Raw genomic sequence first — 27,827 nt, 5'->3', positions numbered from 1 at the left:
ATGGGCACTATTATTTTCCCCATGGAATAGATAAGCAAACTAAACCTTCAGAAAATGTCCTTGACTCATCTATTCCATTAATTATCAGAGGAAGGATAAGAACCCACGGGCTGTGTGACTCCAAAGCTCACACTCTTACCCACTGTCTAGTGCTACCTTCCTTCCATGCGATGTGTTAAGTGCTAAAGGGAAGACTCATTCCCATTCCACATGTCAGGAAACCGAGGCACGGAAAGGTGAAGTGATTGGTGGAGCACGGACTCCATGTCACATGTCTCTGATTTCCAAAGCCCTGAGCGCTGCTTCCTTATCGGGAGCAAGAGTGAACCCCAAAGCCAGGCCTGTCCCCCGGACTGCAGTCCGACTGCACCCAGGGAGAGCTGGGCAGCCCCACATACCAGCAGGTTCACAGTGCAGCTCATGCGGTTGTCTTTGCTCTCGTCTGTCATCACGCCCCGGTAATCCAGCAGCTTCTCCAGGAGGCCTTTGACCAGGTTCACAAAGCTCTCCACACACTTGGAAATGGTGGGGTGTGCGACAGCACATTCCATCAGGCTGCGGGCACAGACGGGAGGGCAGTGAGCTCAAGGCCAGGGGAGAGAGCGGATGCTGGGGGTGGGGGGCGGCTGGGCTGGAAGCAGCTCAAGCCGAATGACCCAGTGACCCCCAGCTACCGGTTCAGGGTCTCAGCCTGTCAATTTACTCAATCACTTATTCATTTATAAACGTTTTGCCCAAACAGCAGTTCAACAGACTGCAGTGCAATGGACCCATGCAACTGAAACCCACGTTATTCAAGGGTCAACTGTAATTGTTTTCTTCCCACCATCGGAATGGGAAAAAATGAAAATAAAAATAAATCTGTAGTGTGGGCAATGGTGTGGGGGAAATGGTCACTGTTACATACCCACATTGGGAGTACGTCAGTACAACTTTTTGGGGTAGCAATTGTCACAATGTCAAAATTGCAAATGTACATTTCCTTTGACCCAACAATTCTATTCCAGGGAATCTATTCTACAGAAATATTCCCAGAAGTATGCAAGGGTATGTTTATAATACTTATAAATTATGTCTAATAGTAAAATAGTTGGAACCATCTTAAATGTCCATCAATAGGCAAATGGTTAAATAAATTAAAGCACATTCATAAAATGTAATTCTATGAAGCCATTAAAGACTATGAGAGGGGCGGCCTGATGTCTCAGTTGGTTAGAGCGCGAGCTCTCAACAACAGGGTTGCCGGTTCAATTCTCGTATGGGATGGTGGGCTGTGCCCCCTGCAACTAAAGATTGAAAACGGCAGCTGGACTTGGAGCTGAGCTGCGCCCTCCACAACTAGATTGAAGGACAACGACTTGGAGCTGATGGGCCCTGGAGAAACACACCGTTCCCCAATATTCCCCAATTAAAAAAAAAAAAAGCATGAGAGATCAATATGTTTTGATATGAAAAGTTGTACAAAATAGATAGTTGAGAAAAGTAAGTCTCAGAACAATATTTGTTTTTTATTTAACTAATTCACATAGAGCGTACTATGCCCCAGGTACTATTCTAAACGCGTTACCAATTTTAACTCATTTCATCTCGCACCGCAGTCTTGTGAGGTGGGATGTTTGCAGATGGGGAAACTAAGGCACAGAGAGGTCAATTCACGTGTTGGTCACACAGTTGGTAAGTATCAACGGTCTGGCTCCAGCGTCTGTAGTGTCAACTGCCAAACGCTATGTGACTGCATATCTGCATCATGTGTCTGTGTGTTTATAAATGTGCGTGAAGGATAAACATCAAACTCAGTGGTGGTTGCTTCTGACAAAGGATTGAGGTTGGGGAATAGAGGAAGGCGATGTTCAATTTTCACTTTAAATGTGCATCTACTATTTGAAAAATTTACATTTGTTATAATATTAATATTTTAAATTTTAAAAACAAAAAATGTGAGCTTCCTTAAGCACCTGTTAGTTGCTAGGCATTATGCTAGGCATTGTGGGGGGGTGGGGTGAAAGAAAAAAAAAGAAATATCAAAAAGAATCATGTGTCTATGAGTTTTCATTTGTTTGCCTTATCCTTTTGTTGCTTTCAGTTTTATATTCCATGTATGAGTGAAGTCATATGGTTCTCGGCTTTTTCTGTCTGACTTTCTTCACTTAGCATAATAATCTCAAGATCCATCCATATGGTCGCAAACAGACAACAGTTTAGTGGTTATCAGAGGTTAAGAGGGGAAAAGAGGATGGTAGAAGAGGGTCAAATATATGGTGACGGAAGGAGAACTGACTCTGGGTAGTGACCACACAATGTGATACATAGATGATGTATTATAGAAATGCACCCTTGAAACCTAAGTAATTTTACTAACCATTGTCACCCTGATAAATTTAATTTTAAAAATCATGCCTCGAGCCCACAAGCTAGGTGGGGAGAGACAGATGGATTAAATTTTTTATTAATGATGATTTCTCATTAATCACTTATTTTGTGTTAGTCACTTTTTCTTAAGAAATCATCACAGTAATTCTGATAAGTAAATATATATATATATATATCCTTCACTTTACAGTGGAGGAAATTAAATGACCTTGCCAACATTTCTCTGGTAGTTAGTGGTGACCTTGAGAATCAAGACAATCACTGTTCAATGTTTTCCCACAGAGAAATGTGGTGTGTTCTCAGACATCTTGAGCAGACAAGCTCACACAGTCTATTTGTTTCTGGCTACTCCCCCTATTGCAGCTGAAGTCCCAAGAGCTCACAGGAGAGGCAAGGTGAGAAAAGCAAGGATTTTGGAGGGTCATTCCCTCCCAGAAGCCAAGCCAGGCTGCCAGGAGGAGACGTCTCAAACTGTGGCTGCGATCAGACAAATCCATCTTCACCATGGGAGGAGCACCTGTTTCCTGGCTCTCAAAGAGGGATGCAAACTGCCCTGTGATTTAGGCCTGTCTGGCTCAGTGACAGCTGTGCCTGACTCGGTCGTATCAGCCCTGCTCCCACCGTAATGACAGTGCAACCTCAGTGTTTGGGGTGTGATTTCTCACAGGCTCCTAGCGCAGAAGGCCTCTCAGGGCCTGCGTCGAGGTTCTCCACCCTGGCCACGTGTTAGAATCCCCAGGGGGCTTTGACCAAGTTCAGTGCCCACCTTAGGTCCATGGCTTTGTATTTCTGGGGGTGGGAGCCAGGTAGTAGTATTTTACTTTTTAAGTTCCCCAGGTCATTCTGATGCGCAGCCAGCATTAAGAACCACTGGCTTAGTCCACTGCTTTGCAAATTGCAGTGTGCGTGGCAATACCTGGGCACTGTGTCAGTCGCTTCTGATTCAGCAGGTCTGGCCAGGGCTTGAGAGTCTCGTGATCCTAACGCTGGTGGTCTTTTGAGAAGTAAGGGCTTAGAAGAACAAAGTCTTGGTGTCATGCAGGGTATCATGCGAGGTCTCAGCTCCCACTCCCCGCATGAGAATGCAGGATATGGTGAGGCCAAAAAGGAACACCAATGGAGCCATAGATGGGGGAGTCATACCACTATATTCTCTCTGGCGGCATCCACCTCTCTGCAATCCACAATCCACAATCCGCCCTTGCTAGCTCAGCCACCATCTTCTTGCTAGCTCAGCCCCTGTTTGTTGCTAACGCAGCCAAGGCAGTTATATTCGTGCCTAACGGCTCACTGGTTACAGCTGACAGCCAACTAGCCCCAGCTGATGGCCATCCAATCACAGTTGATGGCTATTTATTACCTGAGCCAGCACCTTTCCACGTGAGGCCGAGAGCCTGGAAACTGCACTCCTGGCTCTGTCCCCATACTTGGCTTTCTTAGTTTCTCTATTCTTGAGGCAAGAGGTAGGAAAACTCCTACAGCCTCGGATTGTGAGACAAATGGGCAGATTGGTTTGAAATCATCCATCCATCCACCATCCATCTATCCACTAAATATGTACTGTCCTAGAAACTAGGGGCTCGCTGACCTCCAGGACAGCACGGGAAACAGATATATTCATAGCTCCCATAATACATAGCGGGACCACCACTTACTGAGTGCCACCGACGTGCCAGAGGCTGTGCTAAGCCCGTTTTATTGATTATCTTGTTTACTAGTCTCATAATCTCCTTTTGGTACAAATTATTAAAACTCTCAATTTATAGATGAAGTACATGGGGCCAGGTTCTAATCTTGGTCCTGCCAAGGTCACACAGCTATTCCACTCCCTTGTGGCCCACCATGGCGTAGAAGTGACAATGAAAAACAGCTGTGCAGATATCCAGGCGACGCAGATAATTCGTCTCTCAGTGGAAGGAGAGATGGCAGAGTCTCTGACCCTGCCTTGCGGGGCTGGAGGGAACTCACCCCTCAAACTGATCTGCATTCAGCCTGGGAGGCCTTCAGAAGGAGTCCAGGCCCACACTCTCCATCAGCGTTGACAGAACTGGATTTTTCGTTTATTCCTTTAAAAACTACGTGTGGAGTGCTTCTTATGACAGGTCCTCTTTCAAGTATTGAACTGGTTGGGTGGATCCAGGCCCCAGAACACACATTCTCTGTCCCCTTTAGCCTTTCAGGCCCCTCCCTTCTTTTAGAAATAGTCCCAAGCAGACGGAATACAGGAGGGCAGAGTGTGTCTGTTACTCCGTCCAATGTGGGACCCTCGCGTTAAGACAGACGTGGAAGGGCTGGAGGAACTGAAGATGACTGACTAGCCCAGAGGAGAACAGACAGGTAGGCTCAGGGCTTTAAATAACCACATTGCCTGGACGTTAATAAGAAGCACAGCTAATATTTCTGGACTACCTACGAGGTGTCAGAAACTGTGCTAAGCACTGTACATGGTTTTGGTTATTCTCAACAAAAACTCTACGAGCTGGACAGTAAGTATTTTTATCCCCAATTTGCAGATAAGGAAACTGAGGATCAGAAAGTTCAAAGGAAGGATCGGGGACTTGGCCACTGGATGTTCTGACTCCTCGGGGCGCGCTTGATTAGGTTTGTAAAGAACGATTCACACTTCTGTGTCAGAAGAAAAATAATGAGCTGTTTTTCATTTCCTTGACCTCTACGGGTTCCTTTTATAAATAATCACTCAGGAAGGATTTGAAAATCCTGCTGCTCATCTGAAGACGGCCACAGAGCCCCATCCGCTTATAAAAATGGAAATTGCCAGCAGGATACACAGTTTCACTTCTGGTCAATATTTAGAGTTTTCCTTTTTACAACTTTAAGATAAACATTGACTCAGGCAAAATGTCACTTGTTCCCCTGGACAATCAGCCTCAATACCCACCTAAGCGGCAGAAAGTAGGTTTGTCCTTCTGGCTGAGTGGCATTTGCATTCTCGGTGTTTAGTGAGGGCATAGTGACAGCAGGGGGCTGCCTGAGGCTCCACTGGGCAGGGCTGGGAGGGCCATGGACAGGGGTAGAGCCAAGTCCTTCAGTTTGCTCTTGTTAAAGGTACAATATCCAAAGAAGATTGGGGGGAGAATCCAAACTCAGAGTTACATCAGAGAATGATACAAATCACAGACTCTACAATGAGGACATTTGGGATGTCTGAGCCACATTCCTAAACCTGGGGAGACGTTTGGAGGGTGGGGGCAGGGGGCAATTACCATGGTGCCAGAGTGGGGGGGAAACTGAGAGTCAGAGAGCACAGTTCATCTGTTGGACTTTTCACCTGCTTCGTGCCTGATGCTGTAACTTACTCAGTCTTCAAAACAACCACAGGAGGCTTATTACCCCATTTTACAGATGGGGATAACAAGCTACAGATGTTGCATGACTGGCCTAAAGTTGTGCAGCTGCGAAGTGGTGGAACCAGGAATAAAATCCAATGTCCTCCAAAGACATACAAATCGCCCATATGCACATGAAAAGACGCTCAACATCATTGGTCATCAAGGAAATGCAAATCAAAGCCACAGGGAGACAGCACTCCACACCCACTAGGGTGGCTATTAAAATCAGTAAGACAGGTAGTAACCAGTGCTGAGGAAGACGTGGAGAAACTGCTGGAAGGAATGTAAGTGGTGCAGCCACTTTGGAAAAAGTCTGATGGCTCCTCATAAGGTTAAATACAGAGTCACCACATGACCCAGCAAGTCCACTCCTAGGTATATAAATACCCAAGAGAACTGTAAACATCTGTCCACGCAAACACTTGTACCTGAATACTCATAGTAGCATCATTGCTAAGAGCCAAAAAGTGAAAATGGATGAATGTCCATCAATAGATGAATGAATAAACAAAATGGGTTATATCCAAACAATGGAATATTATTTGGCAATAAAAAGAAATGAAGTCCTGACACATGCTATATAGCACGGATGGATGAACCCTGAAAACATGCTGAGTGAAAGAAGCCAGTCACAGAGGACCACACACTGTAGGATTACACTTATATGAAGTGTCCAGAATCAACAAGTGTAGAGAGGCAGGAAGCAGGCTGGGGGTGGGAGGGAGGATGGCTAAGGCGTGAGGGCTACTGGGTTCTTTAAACAGGTAACAGAAAGGTTCTAAAATGGATTGTGGTCTGGATGGCATGGCTCTGTGACCAGACTAAAAGTCACTGAATTGTACACTTGGGTGGCCTGTCTGGTACGTGAATGATAAGCTGTTAAAACAATGTCCTGACTCTGAGTCCAGTGCCCTTGCGTGCTGTCCACTCTCCATGGCCCCTGTGCACTCACTGGGGTCTGGCAGAGCCAGGTCAGGTCTCAGCTTGTCCACTCACTAACTGGTCCTAGTTTCCCGGGACAGGAGACTTCCTGAGCCTCAAGGGCCACCTCTGCGACATGGGAATCAAAGAGTAAACTTGACTAAACAAGACAAAACAGAGAGAGCACTGAGCACGGCATCTATACATGTCACTCATGACCAGTATCAGTCAAAGATTAAAAAAGGAAAAACAGCAAGAATCATTCCACAGCTAAGAGATAACAAAAAGGAACGTTTTGGTGGATTATTTCCCTCTTCCCAACACAGCAAAGTTTCTTTTCATCTAGCTCATTCCATCACTATCAGAGAAATAGCCACTCCAGAGAGGGATGTGAGGTTTCTTCTTCCCAAACTGGAGTTTTTTCAATACCCATGAGCCTCCAGGTTGGTCTCAAGGGAAGGACAAAGCCACCAGAGGCTCCCTGAGTCCCGGCCCTCGGCCTCGAGCTGACCTTCCCCTCCTCCCACACTGGGCACCAAACTTACATGGACTCCAGCAGCTGCATGTACTGTTCGTCCCCTCGGCCCCCTTCCACTTCGTGGTCCAGCTTGAGGATGATTTCGTTTTCAAACTAAAGAAGTCGGAGATGAAAATCAAAATTGACAATATTAGGAGACAATGTTGAAATGGGTCGGTTCACCGTTTTCACCAAAGCTTTCGGAAGCACCATCATCTGCCAGGTCAGTGCTGGGATGGGGAACGCAACAGGGGACAGGATGCTATGCCTGTCGCGTGGGGGGTTCCAGAAAGTGAAGAGGAACAATAGACGATAAATGCTGTAGCAGAGCGATGGGCATACAAAAGGACAATCAGGGAAGACTCGTGGCCCATGACATCTGAGCTTGTTCTCAACGTTTATCTGGAAGTGTTGCAGGAAAATGAAAAGGGAAAGCGCGTGCCAAGCAGAGGGCACGGCGTGTGCAGAGGCATGGAGGTTATGTGACAGAGCATTGCGACTTCAGGGAATGGCCTGTTGTCATGGGCAGCTATTACTTCTGCCTTCTGCCTGCCTGGTCTTCCTTCTCCACACTGTGGTGATCACACCAGCCTTCGTCTCAGTCTGTGGGACTCAGGTGGGCTGACCATACCTCCCTAGCTCTAGCTGTGGGTACATGACACGGGCCTAGCTCCTAATCAGTATCTTTTATCATCCGGACCCTAGGGTTTATAAAGGTGCAGGCAAAGCCAGGGGGACTCAAATCTGACGCTTTGTTGGAACTCTTAGCAAACAGTCTTTCTGCTTTACTTGAAGACTGAAGGTTGTGAGCCCCGGCTGCTGGAGATGAAAGAGCCTGCCTGAGGATGACACCAATACAGAGGAAAGCAGAGAGGAGGAGATGGAGAGAGGCTGAAACTGGATGCTATTGCTGAGCCCCTGGATCCAGCCATACCTGAAGCGATCATATTTACATGAGCTGGCGTCTCAGAGAATCAATACTGGTGACAACTGTAATGAATGATCAGAGATCAGACTAGCTAAGTAACCCGAAAAGAAATCTCCTACAGTTCTATCAAACGTTGTAACACTGAAGTCACAGAGTGTTCTGTCTTTCTACTTTCAATGCCAAGAAGCATTTCATCCAGTTGAACTCATGGCTTACTCAACAACATTTTGAAGGTCTATATGGTGTCTTTTATGTGACTGTAATGCAAAATGGTCTGTATTGTTTTAACATCATACCCTGCTGCATCCATCCAGGTCATGCAGTCCATTCGTCTCCCATTTTACCACTAAACAAGAAACTGGCCCCTGGAGAAGGGAAGGAGGCCCTTGGTGACAATCACCCAGGTCAAGAGAGCCCTGCGGTGGTTCTAGCTCCTAAGCCAGCCTCTTGACCCTCAGACCTCACAATAACTCCATGAGGTCTGGAGGCCAGGATCGCTTTCAAATGCGACAATGCACAGGAAGCAGCCAGCCTCTCTCTGCTTGGCACTGCCCTCAGTAAGTGTCAGTTATGATTACAGATGAAGAAGTAGAGGCTCTGAGAGTTTCAATGGCTTGTCTATGGTCTCAGACGAACAGCAGAGACCTTCTGGCAGGCTCCTTCCGGGACACAAAAGCCCAAGCCCAGTCTAGTTGGCTGGAATCTTTAGGTGATGAAAGGCAGGGGCTTGATTCCCGTTTCCCCTGATTCATGCATCATCCATCGTGCCACTGTTCCCTCTCCATGGTGAGCCAAGGACCAAAGGAAAGGACCAGAAGCTTGTGCTGAAGCAGCGCCAACAAGAAAGAATTTCCTGTGAGTTTCCACCTGAGGAAGATTTATGGAAGGAGATGCACAAGGCCTGGAAGATGGATGGGATTGTGATAAATGTGAAAGGAAGAGCAACAGGTAGGGGGGAACGGAGTGAGCCAAGGTGTGGAGGTGGGAGTGAGAAATGAGTAGAGTCGTTCAGATGGAGCAGAGTCCAGACAGCAAGGGCTGCCCTGACTAGAGACGTAGCAGTGCTGGGCCTGGGGCAGGAAGCCGAGGGCCTACACGAGCGGGTCTGAGGTTAGGCTGTCTGCTTTAAACGTCTCCTCCACCCCCTCCACTGCCCTGGGGAAGCTAGTAGATCTTTCTAATACTCAGCTTCATGGTTTGCACCAGGGTCAGCAAAGGTTTTCTACAGACGGCCAGGGAGTAACTAGCACAGGCTTTGGGGGGTCAGTCTGCACAGCGACTCAACTCTGCTGTTGCAGCACAAAAGTGGCCTTAGATGTTACGTACACAAATCGGCACAGCGGGGCTCCAATAAAACTGTTTACAGAAGCAGGTGGCAGGACAGATGGGGCCTGCAGGGCCACCGTTTGTAGATCCCCTATCGATAAAATGGGCATAATCGCGGTACAGACCGTGTGGGGTGGGTAGTGAGGGGGACTTGAGGATGGTTCTACACAAAGCACTAGAGGAGTGCACAAGCTCAAGTTCGCTCCGGGGCTGCTCGTCCACTTAGGGCAGCTGCTAATGTTATTGTTAGGACTGCTGGGTGTTACTGGAAAGCAGCTCTCGGGGAGAAAAACAGCACCTTTCCTCGTCTGGGTTGCTCTGGGTGAATGCTGGCACGATTCCTCGGCCTTTGGAGCAGGGAAGTGATGGGGTAAATAAGCACTTGTCTCAGGGTCACAAAAGCGCCTGTGGGGAGGGAAATGACAGGGTGCCAGGGGATGTGCAGAACTGGGTGACACTGCACCACGCCTGAGCCCTCAGGGGAGGGCTGGGGAGTGAAGGTCTCAGTCAAGCGTACCCCCGGCAGGCAGACGGCCCCTGCCGCTCCTGGCAGCAGCTGTAATTAGGGGCAGCTAGGACCACAGCCCTGGGCCTCAAACAGACTTGGTTTGAATCTTGCTTTGACCTTTTCCCTGCCATGTGACCTTGGGCAACTCAATAAACCTTTCCGAGGCTCAGTTTTCTCACCTATTAAATGGAGATTTAAAACAGCACCTTCTTTGTGGTGGTGAATGGGAAAGCACACGTCAAAAGGCCAGCTTGACACTTGGCACATAAGTGCCCGATTTCTGTTAGCGATGACCAGGAATACACTGTTGCCAGGGTCCTCGTCACTTGCCTCATAATCTCATTTAACCTTCACAGCAGCCACGGCAGTGGCCATCCTTCCTCATCACCCGACATTATAAAAACATGCGCTGCGAAGTTCCTCCCTGTGCCCAGGCTTGTCCTGTGAAATGCGGTGGGGCGGGGTTCAAATGCCTCCATTCATTCTGGAAACACTGATGTGGTACCCACCGCATTCACGTCAGATAGTGGACAGAGGCTAGGTGTTCAGGGCCGAGAGACCAGCTCTGGCCCTCAAAGAGCTCACAGTCCCACGATGGAAAGAGACCTGTGAGCAGATTGTTGTGCTGTGAGGCCGGGTGATACGCCTGAGCCCACGTGGGAGGACGAGAGGCCTCACTCTGACTGGGGCACAGCAGTGCCAGCCACGGCGTGGCCCACCCGAGGCCCGCTCGCTGAATCGGCCCCGTCCACAGGTGGTCCGGGGGGAAGTGCTGTACTCAGGAGGGGTAAAGATTATCGGTCAAAGGCAACAGCTATCTAATTTGGGCGAGAGGGGGAGACAGGAAAACCTGGCAATGAGGTCGCCAGAGAAACTCAGAGCAGAAAGGAGATTGCCCTGGAGCCCGTCCTCCCCGCCCTCACCCCCTGAGCCCCTCAGTCTAACTTCCTGTCCCTGTTCCAGCCCATGTACATCCTGCTTGAATACGTCTATGTCTCTTGCATCCAGATGAACCAGTTCCCCAGGAAGCAGGAAAGGCTTCCCCAAAATGTGAGGCCTCAACTGACAGATGACTAGGGTCTCTTCAGGTGAAGAAATCAAAGGGAGGACCCGAGCAGAGGCAGGACAGGAAGAGAGCTGCAAGACATCAGGAGTCAGGCCGGAGGCCAGTGTGCGCTGGGAGCAAAGGCCCTGCCAAGATTTCCTCTCAGTCTGCCAGTTCCTTTAAGACACCCAAACTTCAGGAAGGGAAAGCTATCATCTTCCGGCCACGTGGTTCTTCTCTTATTGGATTATTCTGGCATCATGCACTAACGCCGGTTTGCACAGGAGCCTTCTGGATTTCAGACCCCAGTTCTGGTGTTCACTCTGGATCCAGCCATCAGGGCTACATGGAGCTCATGGGGACCTTGCCTCCTTCCTCTCCTGGGACATTTTCCATGGCTTGCACCCTGGTCTGTTCATCCCACAGCTGAGCAACGTCCAAGCATGCCCGGTGGTTTTCACATGGAAGCTGCCCCATTAGTCAGCCTGGCTGTCCTGTCTCATTCATTAAGGGAGGAACAAAGAGAAGCAATTGGGGAACACGCTTAGGATGGACACATGCCTGGCGTGAGGAGCCCAAGGCTAAGCCCATTCATGGAAGACAGGCGGGTGCATGTCACGGGACGTTGCGGCCAGGAAATCCCTTAGAGCAGGAAGATCACATTACAGACAAGCCTCAGAAGACATGAGGCCACCAAACGCCACTGTCAGGACATGACCCCGAAACGACTGGGGCTTGGCTTCTCTTCAGGACTGTCAGGTACCTGGAGCAGAGTTTCTTTTGCACATCTGTTCCCATGACACCTAAGCCGGCTGGGACGGACACCTCTGGAGGGAGTGCTGACATGAGGGTCAGCATGAAGCCTTTCATCTCATGTCGTGTGCCCTTCGCATGTCCCCAAGCTTCACAGACTGTGCTTCCCCTTAAAAAGCAGCAGATTCCCAACTGCCTTCAAACCCTCAATCCAGGGGTCACCTTCCCTCTCCCCTTATCAACTAGTTGGATATGGTCTCTCTCTGCATCTGAACTCCTCAACCCGCTTTCGTTACAGGCTCCCTGCAGAGAGGGCAGCTGGTTACTGGCCTTTCTGGGATGAGAGAGCCCCCCTAATCCCCGAGCAGGGAGAGTACCCTCTCACGGGATGTCATCACAGCTAACTAATCTCCTTTTCCTCTTAGGACGATGTTTCCCAAAGTGATTGGCAGAATGGCGCATCCAATAGATGTTTCCTGCACAGACCAATATGAGATGTGAAGCAGGGCTTCTTCCTGGACCTTCTCCGTGCCCTGACTATGGAAATGTGCACTGGAAAGCTCCAGAAAGGGTTATGATACACAGAGGATCCAAAGGTTTTAACCTCGACCCCCTCTTCCCAGGAGCATCGGGTGGCATTGGTGCTCCACGGAACGCATTTTGAAAAAGCACTGTCTGACAGGATGCCATTCATTCTCTCCTTCAGCCAACAGTGCCGGCAGCCATGCCCGGGGCCGGATGGTGCCATGGGTACAACGTGGGTTCGGAACCATAGCGACCTGTGTGTTGCAGCCTCTGCTCTGCCTCTTTCTTGGTGTGTGAGCTCGGGCAAGTGGCTTCAACTCCCTAAGCATCAGTGCTTTCATTTTTAACATGGGGATAAGAATATGACCTAACTTACAGGGTTGTAATCAAGAAGATCGTGTGAACCCGTGTACAGAACGCACTGATAGTTCCTGACACCCAGTGAACACCCAGTTGATGGCAGTCAGTGTTGTTGCCACCATCACCACTTCTGCTCCGGAAGGATGAGGAGGACACAGAGCGATGCACAGAAAAGAGTATAACGCAGAGTAGCATATAACCATCATCCCTCGGGCAGATAACACGGCACAGGAACAGGGAGCAAAGGATATAGCATTGGGAAGGGCTTTGCAGGGTCTGTAGGAGTTTAGAAGGTGGTGGACTCTGAGTGTGGCAGAGAAGTAGCGGGAGGAAGAAACGCGTGAAGGAGGACGCTCACTCGGGCCGTGCCTTTCAGGGGAGCCGCAGGGGCGGCTGGGGAATAGGTGAGGTGCGGAACGAATTGGAGAAAGTGGCTGAAGCATTTGCCTGCAGGTCAGAAGAAGGAGGGACCTGAATGCAGGCTGAAAGCTTTGGCCTCTACGGGGTGAGGGTTAGAGAGCCAACGAGCAAAGGAGGGGTCAGATCCGCAAGGAGTTTTAAGAAAAGCTGTTTGGAATCTGCTGCCTCTTAAGTGCGGGTTTTAAGGGAAATTATCTGGTGGCCAGATATGGTAGGGAATGTGAGGCAGAACGCTGGGGGAGGGAGGGGGACGAGCCCAGTTAGGGGTGAAACCAGGTGAGAAGGTGGGTGGAGAGGACCGAAGGGTGACATCTGCGGGGACCGCTAAGCAGCCTGACAGGACTTACAGACCAACTTTCCTTTGCTGGGTGAGACCACTGAGCACTGGAAGGAACCTGCTGTGGAAATAGGTGCTTATTCCACTGTCAGAAGCTCCTAGAGCGACTGAGCCCAGAAAATGCTCCTCATCCTTCAAGTTGGACAGGATTTTCAGCGAAAATACTCAGCCAATGAGCCTGGCCTCACACAAGCGGCTCACTCCTTGCACGCTGGGGAAAGCCGCCTATTCCCACGCCAGAGCCACAGGTGTCCCCTGAGGCCCGGCCTCTGACTCCATTTGCTGTCACTTTTGACTCACAGCTGACTGTGACACACCACAGGGGCCAGCTTTTCCTAGATAATACAGACCTTCCAAGTTATCTCAGAAGAGGAAGTGCCAGACTGGTGGTGTGAGATCAGGGCAGGTGGGAGGGGTGGCCTTTGGGCATACCTTAGGGGGCCCTCAGGAAGAGAAGTAGGAGTCTCACACTGGGGAGAAAGGACCAAGCTAATACACAGCAAGAAAGCGTATTTTAATTTTGGCCTCGGGCAGGAAAGCGTGATAGAACGCTGACCAAATCCGATCTGCCAGCTCATTCCTGGTGCATGAATAAATGTCCCCATCCTCCCGTCAAGCCTCTGAATGGAGCCCAAGCAGATGGAACCAGGATATCATTATGGGGAAATGGGCTGGGGATTAGAGATGCTGGGATGAGTTTCCAGCCGCATTTGTTACCTTTTTGAAATCCCCACTCTTTTGATATTCACACAGCATCATGTCGAAGAATATTGGGATGGTGGCTTTCCGGAGCTCAGTCTCGGGGATGAGCGTCATCTCTAATATAGGTCCCACCATGCCCGGGATGAAGCAGATTTTGTTCTGGCCTGAAAGAGAACAGGGGCACGGCCACGTAAACCAGTTTGCAGGATGCACGGGGCCTCCTCAGACCAAGCCCGGGGAAAGGGAAAAGGGAGGTAGAACAGTAGAAACAATGGTTAACACTTATATCATTGTTTACCCAGAGCCAGGCACCATTCTGAACGCTTTCCATATATTAACTCCTGCAAGAGACATGCGCATCCTCCCAAACGAGCCCTGTTATTAAAGATAATAACACTGCGGTGTGTAAAGCACGTCTGTGTTTACGAGGCTTTTCACCTGCATGATCTCCTTTGCAAACCGGGCCCTGATGGAATGTGTTAGTGATGCTAAATCACAGGGATATTTGAAATTAGGCCTGTCTGCAATGCAAACCGTGTTCCTGAGATTTGGAAAACATGCGTTTCCCAACTGCTTTATAAAACAAGAGAAGCAACATTTGCTGCTACGAATCTGCTCTAATAGAATGGTCAGCAGAATAGCAGGGGTGCAGATATAGCTTTGGGGTCAGATGAACTAGAGCTCCTTGTTTCTTCTGCCTCATTTCAAGGCATCCCTGTGCCCCCTCCCCGTGGTGTCGCCATTCTAGCCACATGAGCCTCGTTCCAGTGTCATAAACTCATCTCGCTTCCTCCACTGGCAGGCCTGTGCTCACACTGATTCTTGGTTGATGCTATTTTTCTTTGCTGCACCCCAACACCCCCCATTACCACCTGGCTGCCCCTGGATGGGTGCCATTGGATGGATGTGCTGAGAAAAGCCCTGACCACATCCCCCCCCCACCTCTAGCTCAGTCAGACACCCCACACTGCCTTGTGTTATGTCTTCTCCCCCAACTTTGCAACAGTGTCTATATTTGTGGAATCGTTTGATAAACATCTGCCTTCTGCCTCTCCCACCGAGGACCTCATGAGAGTAGAGACCATGTCTGTTCTCACCACTGTATCTGTGCCACTGAGCACAGGACATACGAGATACTCAGTAAACGTCTGTTGAATGAGGAAATGGATTTGCCTAGCTCCTACACTCACTGGCTATGTGATTTGGATACGTGTCTTATAAAACTGCAATAACAAAGCCCACCTGTAGAGAAGACCATGTGAAAATATCCGTGTGTGTACTTAGCAGGGAGCCTGAAAGCATCAGTGCCCAGGGGCCTGGGTAGTGAGGCCAGTTGGTTAAGGGCACAGATTCTGGAGCCAGATTCTCTGAATCTATAAATTGGCTCCACCATCAACTAGCAATGTGATATTGGGCAAGTTGATCTCATCTCTTGGAACCTCAGTGCCCTCATCTATAGCACGGGAAGAATAATAGTAGTTACTTCACAGGGTTGTTGTGGAGAAGAAATGAATTATTATTGATCAAGTGCCCAGGACAGGGCTTGGTACGTGGTGCATTTATACAGTGCTAATGATTATGGTTGTGATGTTTGGCCAAAATGAGTCACAAAGCGCAGCCTTGCTGAGCAGAAGTGATCAGACTGCTCAGAACGCACAGATCAGATGTGGCCGAGAAGGGGAAGAAAGAAGGGAACTTGGACATTGTAGGTTTTCCTGGGGTGCGAGGACAAGCCCATCCGAGCGGCCCTATCACTGAAGCTGACGTCCGGGTGTCTCATCAGCAGCTGCCTCTTTCTCCTCCTGAGAATCAGACCCAAGAAGCCCGTCCTGGTTTTCTCCACTGTCAGAGAGAACATTGCTGGGCTTCACCTGGGGCAGAGAGCTCCCGGGGGCACAGAAACCCAGGTAGTGTGACAGATAGCCTGGCACTGCTGCTTTCGATTAAAGCCGAGAAAAGGAGACAGAGGGGAGGCAGTAGAAAAGTGAATTTTCATTCAGCCTAAATGAAGCTTAATGTCCGAGTATTTCCCCAGAATTCAGATAAAAAAGGCATCGTCCTAGGAATATATTCAGTTAGTGAGGATGAAATGGTGAAGTCAGGCAGAGCGTTGAGTGAAAGATAAAGAGACTTCTCCAGGATCTCAACTTCATTCTATGATGCATTTACATTACAATCGAGCCTCGAGTCTTCGCTTTGGCCCACATCAAAAAAGAACTTACTTTCTTGCAGGTTTATAGTAATTGCTAATCTAGGTTTCTGATTTCCTCCCTCAAGATCCTTTAAATCCACAGTGGGGTTTTAAAATTCAAAGTCGAGTGCAGTAATAAGTAGAAGGTAAATGGGCAATTGTCAGATAAGCCACCGCGGAACAGAGAAATTGCTTATGCCACAAAGGCCATTAGAATACGGGAAGGCATGGAGTATGGTAAGGTTCCATTTAAGATGGTTTAAAATAAAGAGCAGACATGCCGTAGACCAGGGATTTCTTATATACTTTGGACCTGAATTCTTTGCAGTCAGTTGAAGAGATGTTTGGAAGAATTGGAGAAGAGGAAAGAGAGATGCCGGTCTCTAAATACAGTGTGATCTCAATGGCCCTTACAATGCTCTGTGGAGAAATTTCCTTCCTTTACATCAGAAATGGCATTTCAGCACATGGGATTTTTGTGCTCAGGCAATCTGAATGCGTGCGTGTGTCTTTATATACATAGATTCGTATGCATGTGAACACACACACACACACTGAATATAGGTGTGGCTAATTCAATGCAAACCCATTTGGAAAAAAGATCCTCATTTGAGAGACACACCTGCTGCTGTATTTGAAAAAAGTCAAGGAAAAGAATTGGTGAGAGGGTCTTTATCATAGAGGGAAAGCTGAGTCTCACTAGGAACAGATACCAATTAGAAAGGTTTTTAAAGTGCCAGGGAGCCAGCAAGATCCATGCAAATGCCGACTTCCAGGGCTGTGGGAAAGGTTGCAGTGGTAATGAAGGTCAGAGAAGAGCTTAGGTGGGCGGTGGAAAGGAGCCTGTGTGTTCTCTGGCCTCGGGTGTAATCTGGGCGACAGCCTCGTCAGTTGTACCTCTCAAGAGGAGACTGTGAGAACGAAGGGGAAGGGTCTGAGAGCACTAAGATGGCCTGACAAAACAGGAAGGAAGCAAGAGGTTAGAAGGAGGGGAGGGCAGGAGAAAGGCAGCAGACAGTCGTGAACCGGGCTGAGAACGAAGCTGGGCAAGTGGCGCACCGTACGAACCAGGGGCAGGAGGGCCCTCTAGCTGGGAGTGTACGGCTCTCTAAAGACTGGCACAGACTGTGAAATGGACAGGGATGAGGGCAAGGGATGGCCCTCTGCGAGCCTCCAGGGGGCTCTGCAACAAAGCTGGGCTGATCAGAAAAGATCACTCACTCAGTTCAGAAAGGGAAGAAAGAAGGCAGCCCTCTGCTCCCGCCTGGCACTGATCTCGGACAGGCAGGCAGTTCTCTCCTCGTCACCTGAACATGCCTGGCCCCGGCTTCCTCCAGGCCCCGCAGGAGCTCCGAGTCCCACAAGCTGGGTCAGGTCCCGCCACTGGCGCTGCATGGCCTGCGGCTCTGCGCCTGTCATGTACCGTCCCTGAGCCTGTGTTATCTCATCTGTAACATGCAGATAATAATAATCCCTGCCTGGCAGAGTTGTCGAGAAGCTTAAAAGACGTAACATAGACAAAGGGCTCTGCATAGTGTCTGGCTCAGTGAGCGCTGAGGTTGGTCGCGATGATGGTGAGTACTATAAGCTCAGCCTGTGCTGGGTTCTGGGAAGAAGCGACATGAAAAGACATGGTCCAACCGCATGGAGCCCCCTGGGGCTTTTGATGAACGTTTCGGGCCGGTCAGTTTATTTGTTCACCTCTACAATAAAGAGCTGGAGTGGAGAGGGAATCAGGATGGCTGACATTCACAAACCTCCAAACCCTTTTCTAGCCCATCTAAATACGTGATAATCTGTCCTGAAAGGAATTTGAAAAGCCCCATCTCATCGTGTTGATCCACAGCTTATGAATCCTTCCATGGCTCCTGTTGCTTTCGGGATGGAGTTCTGCAGGCCCGTTTGGTCCCACGCGCCCTCTCCACGCCCTATCCGTCTCCCCTCTGCCCTCCCTCCATTGGCCTGCGGCCCCGTCCGCCCACACACCTGCTCCCTCCTCTGCCCATCATGCTCCTCCCTCCCTCTCCCTGACCCCAGTCCCACTCGGATCCTATCCCGCACATGCCCCCACAAGTAACCCCTACTCATCCTCTAAGGTCGTCCTACCCAACAGGAAAGCAACTGGCCACACATATCTTTTGAGCACATGAAACATGACTAGTCCAAGTTGAGATTTGCTGTGACTGTAAAAACCTACAAGATTTCAAAGAATGAATTCTGGAAAACAAACAAAGGACTATATCTCAATAATGGTTTGTACTGAGTACCTGTTAAAATGATACCACTTTGGAATATGGGGTTAAATAAAACATATTGTTAATTTCACTTTTTTTTTTTTTTTTTTTTTTTTACTTTTTACAAAATGTGGACACTAGAGCATTTAAATTCCGGCAGGTGGCTCACAGGAGTGGGCCCTGGAGCTCAGGGCTCCCCTCTTCCCCCCTGAGGCCATCTGCAGCCCGCTCACTAGGCAGGAGTCCTTCATAGACTCTCTGGGTGCCCCCAGCGTCTGCCCTGTAGCTACTTTCCCTTTGCAACCATAAGTAAGTAGCTCTGCAGTGCGTATGCTACAGTTCAATGCAAAGATCACCAGTCTGTGAGGTCAGGAGCTAGGTCTCGAACCTGTTTTCAGTCGTAGCCCCAGCCACTGGCAGAAAGCCTGGCATTGACAGGGTACTTGTATTAGTTTCCTTTTGCTGCTGCTATCAACGACCGCAAACTTCACGGCCTAACACAACACAGATTTATTATCTTAGACTTCTGCAGGTCGGAAGTCTGAAATGGGTATCATTGGGCTAAAAATCAAGGAGTAAGCAGAGCTCCTTCTGGAGGGTCTAAGGAAGAAACTGTTTCCTTCCCTTTCCCAGCTTCTAGAGGCTACCCACATGCTTTGGCTCACGGCCCCTTCCTCCATTTTCAAATCTCTCTGACTCCTCTGCCTCCTTTTTTTACTTATAAGGATCCTGTAATTGCATGGGTTCCACCTAGACAGTCTGGGATATCCTAGCCATCTTCAACAGCCTTAACTTACTCATGCCTGGGAAGTCCACTTTGCCATGCAAGGTAATACAGACACAGGTTCTGGGATGAGGGCATGGACCCATGATTCTGCTTACCACAGTGCTCAACGTTTGTCAAGTGAATGAATGAATAAATGGATGGATGGAGGGATGGATGGATGGATGGATGGATGGATGGATGGAAGGATGGATGGACAGATGGATGGATGGATGGACGGATGCCTCTCTAATCCCATTTCCTGTATTTCTTCCCAGCAGCTTCTCCCCAACCCGTAGCAGCCGTGCCTGCTTAGGCTGGTTGCTCTCCTGAAAAGCTTGCCCTTTCCTCAGTCTTTCTTTCAGTCCTGACATGGGCCACCCATGGGTCTAATTCAAGAGCCATTTACCCTGACGGAGCCATCCTTATTGTCCTCACTTATCTCCCATTTGCTTTAATTCCTGAGATTCCACCATGGATTGCACATGAAAGAATATACTCTCGGTTTGCTTTAAAACTATTAGGTTGTTCTGCTCTTAGAATTAATGGTGGTTCTTCCCAGCAGGGCAGGGACAATGCCTCTCCCCACTCCCCTGGAGCTGAGCGCCGAGCTGGGCATTCCGTAGACGCTTAAAAAGTAACGGCCCAGTTGCTGTCACAGCTCTGCCAGGAGTGACTTTCCTATAAGTGAGACCATGATGCCAGCCGCTGGAATGGGTCTTTCTTTCCCACGAAGGCTGTTAACGCAGCAGCCTGATGTTAACCCAAGTGAATGTGGAGTGGTTAAGTGCAAAGTCACTTTGACAAAATGTGCATTGCTTCCCTCCAAGCAGAAACAAATGTTGTGATGCTGCACTATCAGGAAAAGCACGTTACACGTGGCAACATCCCAGGACCCAAAACCACAAATGGCATTAACCCTTTGGTGGCAGGGTCCTGGTAACAACGTGTGGTCCTTGTCCCCATCGAGACCGCCCTGCACCTACCCATGGGTGTGTGCACACACACACACACACACGCACGCACACACACACACACACACACACACACACACACGCACGTAGCCGACTTTTCCCTGAAGAATGTTAAATAATCTTCAAGCCTGAGATGATCTTCGCAATTAGCTCTCTTATAATCACAGGGCTGCTCCAGTCTTTCCTGATGGGAAGGAAATGATCCTACTCATGGTGATGACACCCTGATTGCTTTGGGCATTAAAACAAAATGTAAAACCTGAGCATGCATTATGATTTACTCATTATCAGAAGTCAGGGAAGGCATAGCAAGTCTGCCGCTTCACAACCTTGGAAAACAATTTGCCTATTCTGAAAAAAAAACAGTAGTCAGAACATTGAACTTGGGGTCAGGGGGCAGGTTCTTTCTCCTCAGCTGAGTGACGGATGTGTTGCTGACCTTGGGAATGTCCTTGTGTCTCTCTGGGCCTCAGGGACCCCACCTATCCAATGGCAGGATGGCAGAGGACGGTGGGTCAGGGCAGAGCCGCTCCTGCGTCTTTACCATGTGAGTTTGTCGTCATGGCTTTTAGGTGGTTCTGCTGTTTTCCAGGAAGACAGAGGGGGCAGGACCATGGGCAAGAAACATGTGCTCATCGAGTCTGTCCCCCTCCCTTTGGTTTTAATTGGGGGAAAACGTTTTCCTGAAGCCCCAACGAGCTTGCTTCTGCCGATTCTCCTCCGACAGAACTGGGTCACCTGGCTATCACTCTCTACAAGACACTGCTAACTTAGCAAATTGTGATCATGAAAAAGACTCGGGGCTCCGTGGACCAGGCAGAAGGGAAGAATGGCTACTGTGTGGGCACTTGGCCGTGGCTGCCACAGACAGTTTCGGAGTTTCACTCTGTCGTGGATCGTCCACTTGAATTGCACTTTAAGACCTACTGTTACCCAGTGTGTGTCCTCCCTCCATTGGTCCCTAGAGCACACGCTGCTCAGTCCTGGTTTGGATTAGCAGGTTCATGCCATTAGCGTTGAGGAGGAAGCCTGGTAATGCCAGCCGCTGGCACAAGGCAGGGCGGGGTGGGGATGGGAGCCTCCATGCTTTGGCTGGCCTGCTTGCTAGTCTCGTATCCCCGCGGGAGACAGGCAAGGAGAAACAGCTGTGTAACAATGACTAACAGGAACACCCTTCAGACTGATGATATACTTTCCTGCTCCTCGGAGTCTAGGCACGAGGTGAAGGGGGTGGCCATGTTTGCAAACGTATCCTTTACTCTGGTTTCCTGCAATGGACATCTGTGGTTTTGTTTGACGTCTCCAGAACTCCACCAACATTTTACGTGGGGGAACTCTGCCTGCCTTGATGGATGTGGGCTTGGTGCAAGCGGCAGTGGATAGGTCATCCAAGGAAGGCCAATAGAACGGCGTTCCCTGCAGACTGGACCTTTAGCAGAGTGATGCAGGAAGGGGACATCCCGAAGGCAAAGCCACACCACCAGCCCTGGATCCTAGAGTGGCTCCGGCCCTGCCCTTCGTCGCCTGGCTCTCCTTGCCCTTCCCATGGTCTTCTCTGATTAAGGCAGCCAGTCAGGGTCTTATTCATGCAACCCCCAAACCCTGACAACTGTATCTTTTAATTGTGCTAATTCCTCCAACTGGTATTTGCAAACAGCAAGGAGTCTGTGATACTTCAGGATAAACACTCAGGCCAGGGTGCTAGTCCTGAATCTCCCTGCAGTTCTCTATATGACCTTGTACACACCTCCTCGCCTCTCTGAGCCTCAGTTTCCTCATTGGTAAAATGGTAGGTTGGGTCAGAACTGAAGCTTCAAACTACTATCTGAAGTGCTTCAGGATTTCTCCCCAGAAAATCCTCGGGGGTCCATGTGGGGAGTTTAGGGGTGGCCTATTATAATGGGCTCTAGGCCCTGTATCCCACTTCAATTAGATGAGATTAGTTCAGCTGTCATCCGATTTATGGATTGAGCATGAGATTTTTTTGTTGGTCCTCAGCTAAACATAGACTTTTGAAAATGCTGGACAATATGATTGATAAAGGTCCCTTCCATCTCTGATAGTCTGTGATTCTAAGCAGGTGGAACACTTGGTAACATCTTCATTCACCTGCATCATTGGGAGTGCAGCAATGCCTGCCAAACTTAATCTATATCTAAATAAAATGTGTTGTGTGCAAAACCACGGCAATGGAGGACATTCAGAAAAGAGCAGGTTGTGTGGAAGAACTGGGGACAAACAAAGCACAGATCCTGCAAATCCCTGTTCTGTAATTCTGGCAACGCCTGGGGTGGAGATCTGGGAGCAGAAGCCCAGCAGGGTTCCATCTAGTCTTTACTATTGTGAGGCAAAGAATGTAAACTCACATGCAAACAAAATCTGGGCTCCGCGGTGTACTCAGCACATTCAATGTTTCTAAAACTTTCAATAAGTGGTCAATATTCACTAATTGGAAAACACATTTTAAAATTCTGTGTCCTGGCTTCTTTTGAAAAACGAGAAGGTGCTACAACCTCGGGCCTCAGAGTGACTGTCGCTCTTAGCTGGGCACATGCACTTGCTTCACTTTCTCCCAGGCGCAGCTGCTGCTTTCCATACTCCTGACCCCTGGGACATTGGGTAATATCTAGACACTCTTGCTTTTCACAACTAGGGAGGATGCTGTTGGGATCTAGTGAGGAGAGGTCAAGGGTGCTATTAAATATCCCACAATGCACAGGGCAGCCCCTACAACAGAGACTTATCCAACCCCAAACGCCAACAGTACCCTGCTTTATGGATTCCTGTGGGTTTAACTGCCCTGGTCCCTACACAACTTGACGCTACCTGCGGGGGCCCTGCCCTCCAGGCCCCAGTGATACAGGCCTGGCATTGATGATTAAGGAGCCAGAGCAGGAAATTAGGTTCCATCCTGATAGGGCAAGGATGGAAACGATAACAATTCTGACGTGGGGGTGGCCTTTATGGCTTCACTCTCTCAGGTTTTGCGCTCCTGACCCTCATAAGCACCCTGAGAGAAGGTGCTATTTCCCCAGCTACCCAGCCTCACTTGGTCCCCTTGCTTTGGGCCTCCTCGCTTCGCAGGGCAAGGCCTGAGGCAGTCTGTCCTGGGCCTGCTTCCCAGCCTCTGATCTTGGGAGCTAACCACCGCCCTCCTGTTCTCAGGACGTGCTCGCAGCCCGAGGACAGTGCTGTCCGCTAGACAGAACCCAGACCGATAGTCTACATCCTGTGCGTTCCCTGAAAAGATGGGCCTTGCTGGAAAGGGCAAGAAACTGCTGTCCAGGAAACAGATGGGGACTGAAAGACACTAAGCGGTCTGAGGAAGCTAGAAGCAAGGTCAGGGAGGTCATTTTACTTGAATCCGAGAGATGGGCAGTCCCTGAAAGTGGCTCAACTGAAGAGGGTCAACACCCAAGCCAGGAGGAAAGGGCAGAGCGTCAAGGAGGGCTCCAAAAACCAGAGGTGAAACTAGCTCGTCACCCATTACTCTTCATTAATCCATCCATCCTTTCAGCACATATCATGGAGCAGGATTCAGGCCTCTAGCAAAGCATGTAGCCCTTATCCTCCTGGAAGCAAAAGGAAGCTCTGGGAATTGCAGCTGTTTCATCTCAAGCAAGTTCCTTCCCACACTGAGTTTCTAGATCAATAAAAGGAGGGGGGAGATTTTCCATCTTGCAGCAGGTAATGTGAACATTAAAAAAGATCTCCTTAGCACAGGCCTGACTCAGATGCTCAATAAATGTCTCCCTGATTCCATCTCCCTTCCTTCCTCCCACACGCACCACTCAGCTCACACATGATTCCTGTAGCTCACCAGGCCAGGGACAGCTCCGGGGGTCACCCTCCAGCTCAAATCATGTCACAAAACACCCTTGTCTTCCATTGAACCAACTCTTCCCCATGAAGGTGGAGGGTCTTTTATAGATCACATCACGTAAGAGCAGGATGCAGACGGCCCACCAATCAGCAGGAAGCACACGTGTGACGTGTAAGGACGCAAGTTCCCACAGCAGCCCTGCCCTTCCTCCTTCTTGTAAATTCTAATTTGACATCATGACCCCTCAGAGGCATCAAGCAGAAGCAGGTCTGGGGGGGCGGGGTGGGAGAGGGGATGGGCGACCTCTCTCATCAGACACTTATTACGGACCCGGGGTGCATACAGTGATAAACAGTTATTTCAAGCTCCCACTGCTGAAACCCCTGTGGCCTTCTAACAGATGGTCTTCAAGAAGGCGCTGGGCGAGTACAGATGTGTCTGTCTGGATGCGTGTGCCTACTCACCAAGCTTGTACCACATATCCCGGATGGAGAAGCCAATTAGCCGTCTCATGTCCCCGTACCTAGGAGGAACAAAAAACACCTGCTTCAGGCACCACCTCAGAGAGGCCCATGAAACTCCCCCTTCAGGAGACCCAAACATGCAACCTACTTATTCAGGATCTTGTTGTATTTGGCGTGTGAGAACTGCTCCAGCTGCAGGGAATCCTGAGTGATAAACGCTACCGCCAGATGAAAATAGTTATTCCACAGCTGTAAAGGAAGGAGTAGAGAACGGTCATGAAGTGGGTCTGAAGTGGGAAGGCATATTAACTGCTGGGTAACGTGAATAATTTATGAAGATGGCAGAAGAGAGCGGCAGAACCAGTGTGATTCTGTGCACTGCAATTTTCTAACTGGCACTGACTCTGAAATCGGCATCCCGGCCAAAGCGAGGGCAATGGATGCATTTCGCTAGGCGCTGACCACGTCCCCTGTCTGACAACAGGATTTGGGCAAGAAGGAGGATGTTAGGGCTGCTTTTCTTTGGTTGTTTTTCAACTTGTTTTTTGAAAGACAAATTTCTCACCCCAGCTGAGTGCCCCGGTGAGCTGGTGCCTCAGCCTTAGTCTTGGAGGGTGGTGAGGGAGGAACGTTTCAGGGGGTGTCAGCCTCTCTGGGTGTCCCCCTGAATGCACCCAACAGCTCAGAGAACCAGCCAGCAACCCATTCTGGCTTAGAATATTTTGCCCCTTTGTTCAATGTTTTCAAAATGTGGCCCCAGGCTAACAGCATCACCTGGGAAATTGTTAGGTATGCAATTTCTTGGGCCCCACTCCAGACCCACTGACTCAGGCCCCAGAAATCTGCATGTTTACAAGCACTCGGGGTGATTCTAATACTCATTTGAGTGCTAGAAACACTGAGGGCTCAGCTTGGATGTAGGCTTGTCATAATTTTAACATTCACAAGATCTGCTGATGCTAAATGCAAGGACTAATAGAAGCCACTCCACAGGCTTGCAGTGAAACAGACAGCATAGGGGTCAGTACATGGCCAGTGCTCCAAAGGCTTAGCCACAGTGACAGCAATATTGATACAGGCTACAGAACCCGAGAGATGCAGACCTGAATCAAGGCGTTGTTGAGCCTCAGTGAGCCCGTCTGCAAAAGGGGTACCCTCTCCCCACTGCAGAGGGCTGATGGCGTGGGATGATGTGTGTAAAGGCATGAATCTCACTAAGAGCTCAGAAGCACTTGGTAACCTTACTGTTCTTTTCATTATTCTAATGGTTCTTTTGGTACCAAAGCAAATAGTACAAGCTGGCTCCTTGGGTGCTCGAGGGCAATTATTACAAGATGCCAAGACCCTGCAAGGAGCAGAGGGGGACGGTTTTGCTGGACGAAGCCCACCCCTGTCAATACTGCAGAGCAAGAGGAGGGGTACATCTGGCTAGAGAAATCACCCACGATTGAGACGCTTCTCCTTAATTCAGAGATGTTCATTGGACGTACCAGATGGCCAAGAGGAAGTAAAAGGCAGCTATCCTTGGTCACCGCAAAACTGTTGCCTGAGGTATTACTTTTAAATGGGCATGGGGTTCCAGTTTCAGAAGCAAGACCCCCATTTTTACCATGGGCCAGCGCTTTCCCATGCCTCCCTCCTTTCAGCTCTCAAAGTGGGTAGCTATTTATTAGTTCCATTTCACAGATGAGGAGACTGAGGCATAGCTGGGATTTGAACCCAGGCCTTCTGATTAACGTTCAGGGCTCTTTCCACGTGACAGTCAGTCTTTGGCTGAGGATGCATTAAGACATTTATTGAACATCGTCTATGTGCCAGGTGTTGTCATCACGTTGGGGTTAGGGCAGTGGTCACACAGGTCATGCTGCTCATCTTCTGTGGAGGGAATATACTTTCCTTTACTTGAAACCTTATCTGTCAGCGTCGAGAAGACCAAGCTGTTCCCGGGGTGCAGTGAGGCAACCTCCCGGCTTGTGGCCCCTATAAAGTCAACTCACCACACAGAAACCAAAAGGACCTTTTAAAACCAGTTGGATCCTATCACTCCCTTCCCCAAAGACCTGCAAATGCTCCCATAACCCCTGGAATCAGATCCCAAGCCCTTTGTTTCCGCAGTAACCTCTCGCTCATCCAAACACACAGTGCAGGTCGGGTCTCCCGGGGCCACTCAGACTGACTTTCCTCCTGGCACCCCCATCACTTGCAGGTTTTGAAAGTGTGCTGTTTTGGTCTGCTTAAGCCCAGAACTCACACCTCCTCTTATTTAAGACCAAGATATGGAACAAAAAGCCAGGAAAAGGGAACACCTGGTCACAGGACATGGAAAGGGCTATTTTTAAGGTGAGGAATTTCTGGTTTTAGGGAATTTCACCAGAATAATCAGTATACAGTAGGAATTAGATATATATGGCAAAGTAAGGTGAATTGCTGTTACTTTTGAGAATAAGTCCAGAAACGTCCCCCAACATGTCTGAGAACACACAGACATGTCAGATCTAGTTGAGCCTCTTGCTCTTCTCTCTTCTGCCTGACTTCGTCTTTCAAAAACGTTTCGTCTCTCACCCCATTCCTGACTTTCTTTTTCAAATTGAAGTATAATTCACATATCGTCACATTTCACCGTTTAAAGTGTATCATTTGATGGTTTTTAGTATATTCACAAGGTAGTACAACTATCACCACTATCTAATTTTAGAACATTTTCATCACCCCCCAAAAAACCTTCTACCCATCAGAGGTCACGTCCCATTCTCCCTCCCCCAGGCCCTGGCAATCACAAATCTACTTTCTGTCTCCATGGATGTGCCTATTCTGACATTTCATAGAAGTGGACTCATCAAATACACGGCCTTTCGTGTCTGGCTCCTTTCCCTAAGCATGATGTTTTCAAGGTTCATCCATGGTGTCACATGTATCAGTGCTTCACTGCTTTTTATCGCCGAATCCTAGTCTACCGTATGGATAGACCACATTGTGTTTGTCTGTTCATCTATTGATGGATATTTGGATTGTTTCCACCTCTTGGATATTGTAACTCACGTTGCTATGAGCAGCTACACATAACTTTTCGCGTGGACGTATGTTTTCAGTTTCTTGGGTATATACTTAAGCGTGGGTCTGATTTCCTTTCGGCTTTCCTCCTTGAAGATCCTTGTGGGCCAGAGTTCCAGTGCGTCCTTTCCTTAGTGATGAGAAGTGGTGCCCATGAGCACCTCACCCCCAGCCCCGGCCATGGGACTCTGTGGGGCGGTGGTTGGAACCGAGGGGAGGGTGTCGGCTGTCAGTCAGCGGCTTTGTGCAGCGTCTGAGACGTGAG

At 49.1% G+C, this 27,827-nt stretch overlaps 1 protein-coding gene across 1 annotated transcript in view; it reads right to left on the bottom strand.

Annotated features, from left to right (window-relative positions):
- The window catches only part of DOCK2 (dedicator of cytokinesis 2), a 362,053-nt gene that overhangs the window by 39,054 nt on the left and 295,172 nt on the right, over positions 1-27,827 (bottom strand). The window contains exons 31-35 of the mRNA XM_019741000.2: positions 24,660-24,760; positions 24,512-24,570; positions 14,078-14,226; positions 7,187-7,272; positions 399-555 (exon numbers count right to left, since the gene is read on the bottom strand). Of these exons, the coding sequence (XP_019596559.2) occupies positions 399-555; positions 7,187-7,272; positions 14,078-14,226; positions 24,512-24,570; positions 24,660-24,760 (552 nt within the window). The remainder of the gene's footprint in view (positions 1-398; positions 556-7,186; positions 7,273-14,077; positions 14,227-24,511; positions 24,571-24,659; positions 24,761-27,827) is intronic.

The sequence above is a fragment of the Rhinolophus sinicus genome, linkage group LG10, assembly GCF_036562045.2.
Source record: "Rhinolophus sinicus isolate RSC01 linkage group LG10, ASM3656204v1, whole genome shotgun sequence".
NCBI classification, from domain to species: Eukaryota; Metazoa; Chordata; class Mammalia; order Chiroptera; family Rhinolophidae; genus Rhinolophus; species Rhinolophus sinicus.
This window is presented reverse-complemented; position numbering and strand designations above follow the sequence as displayed.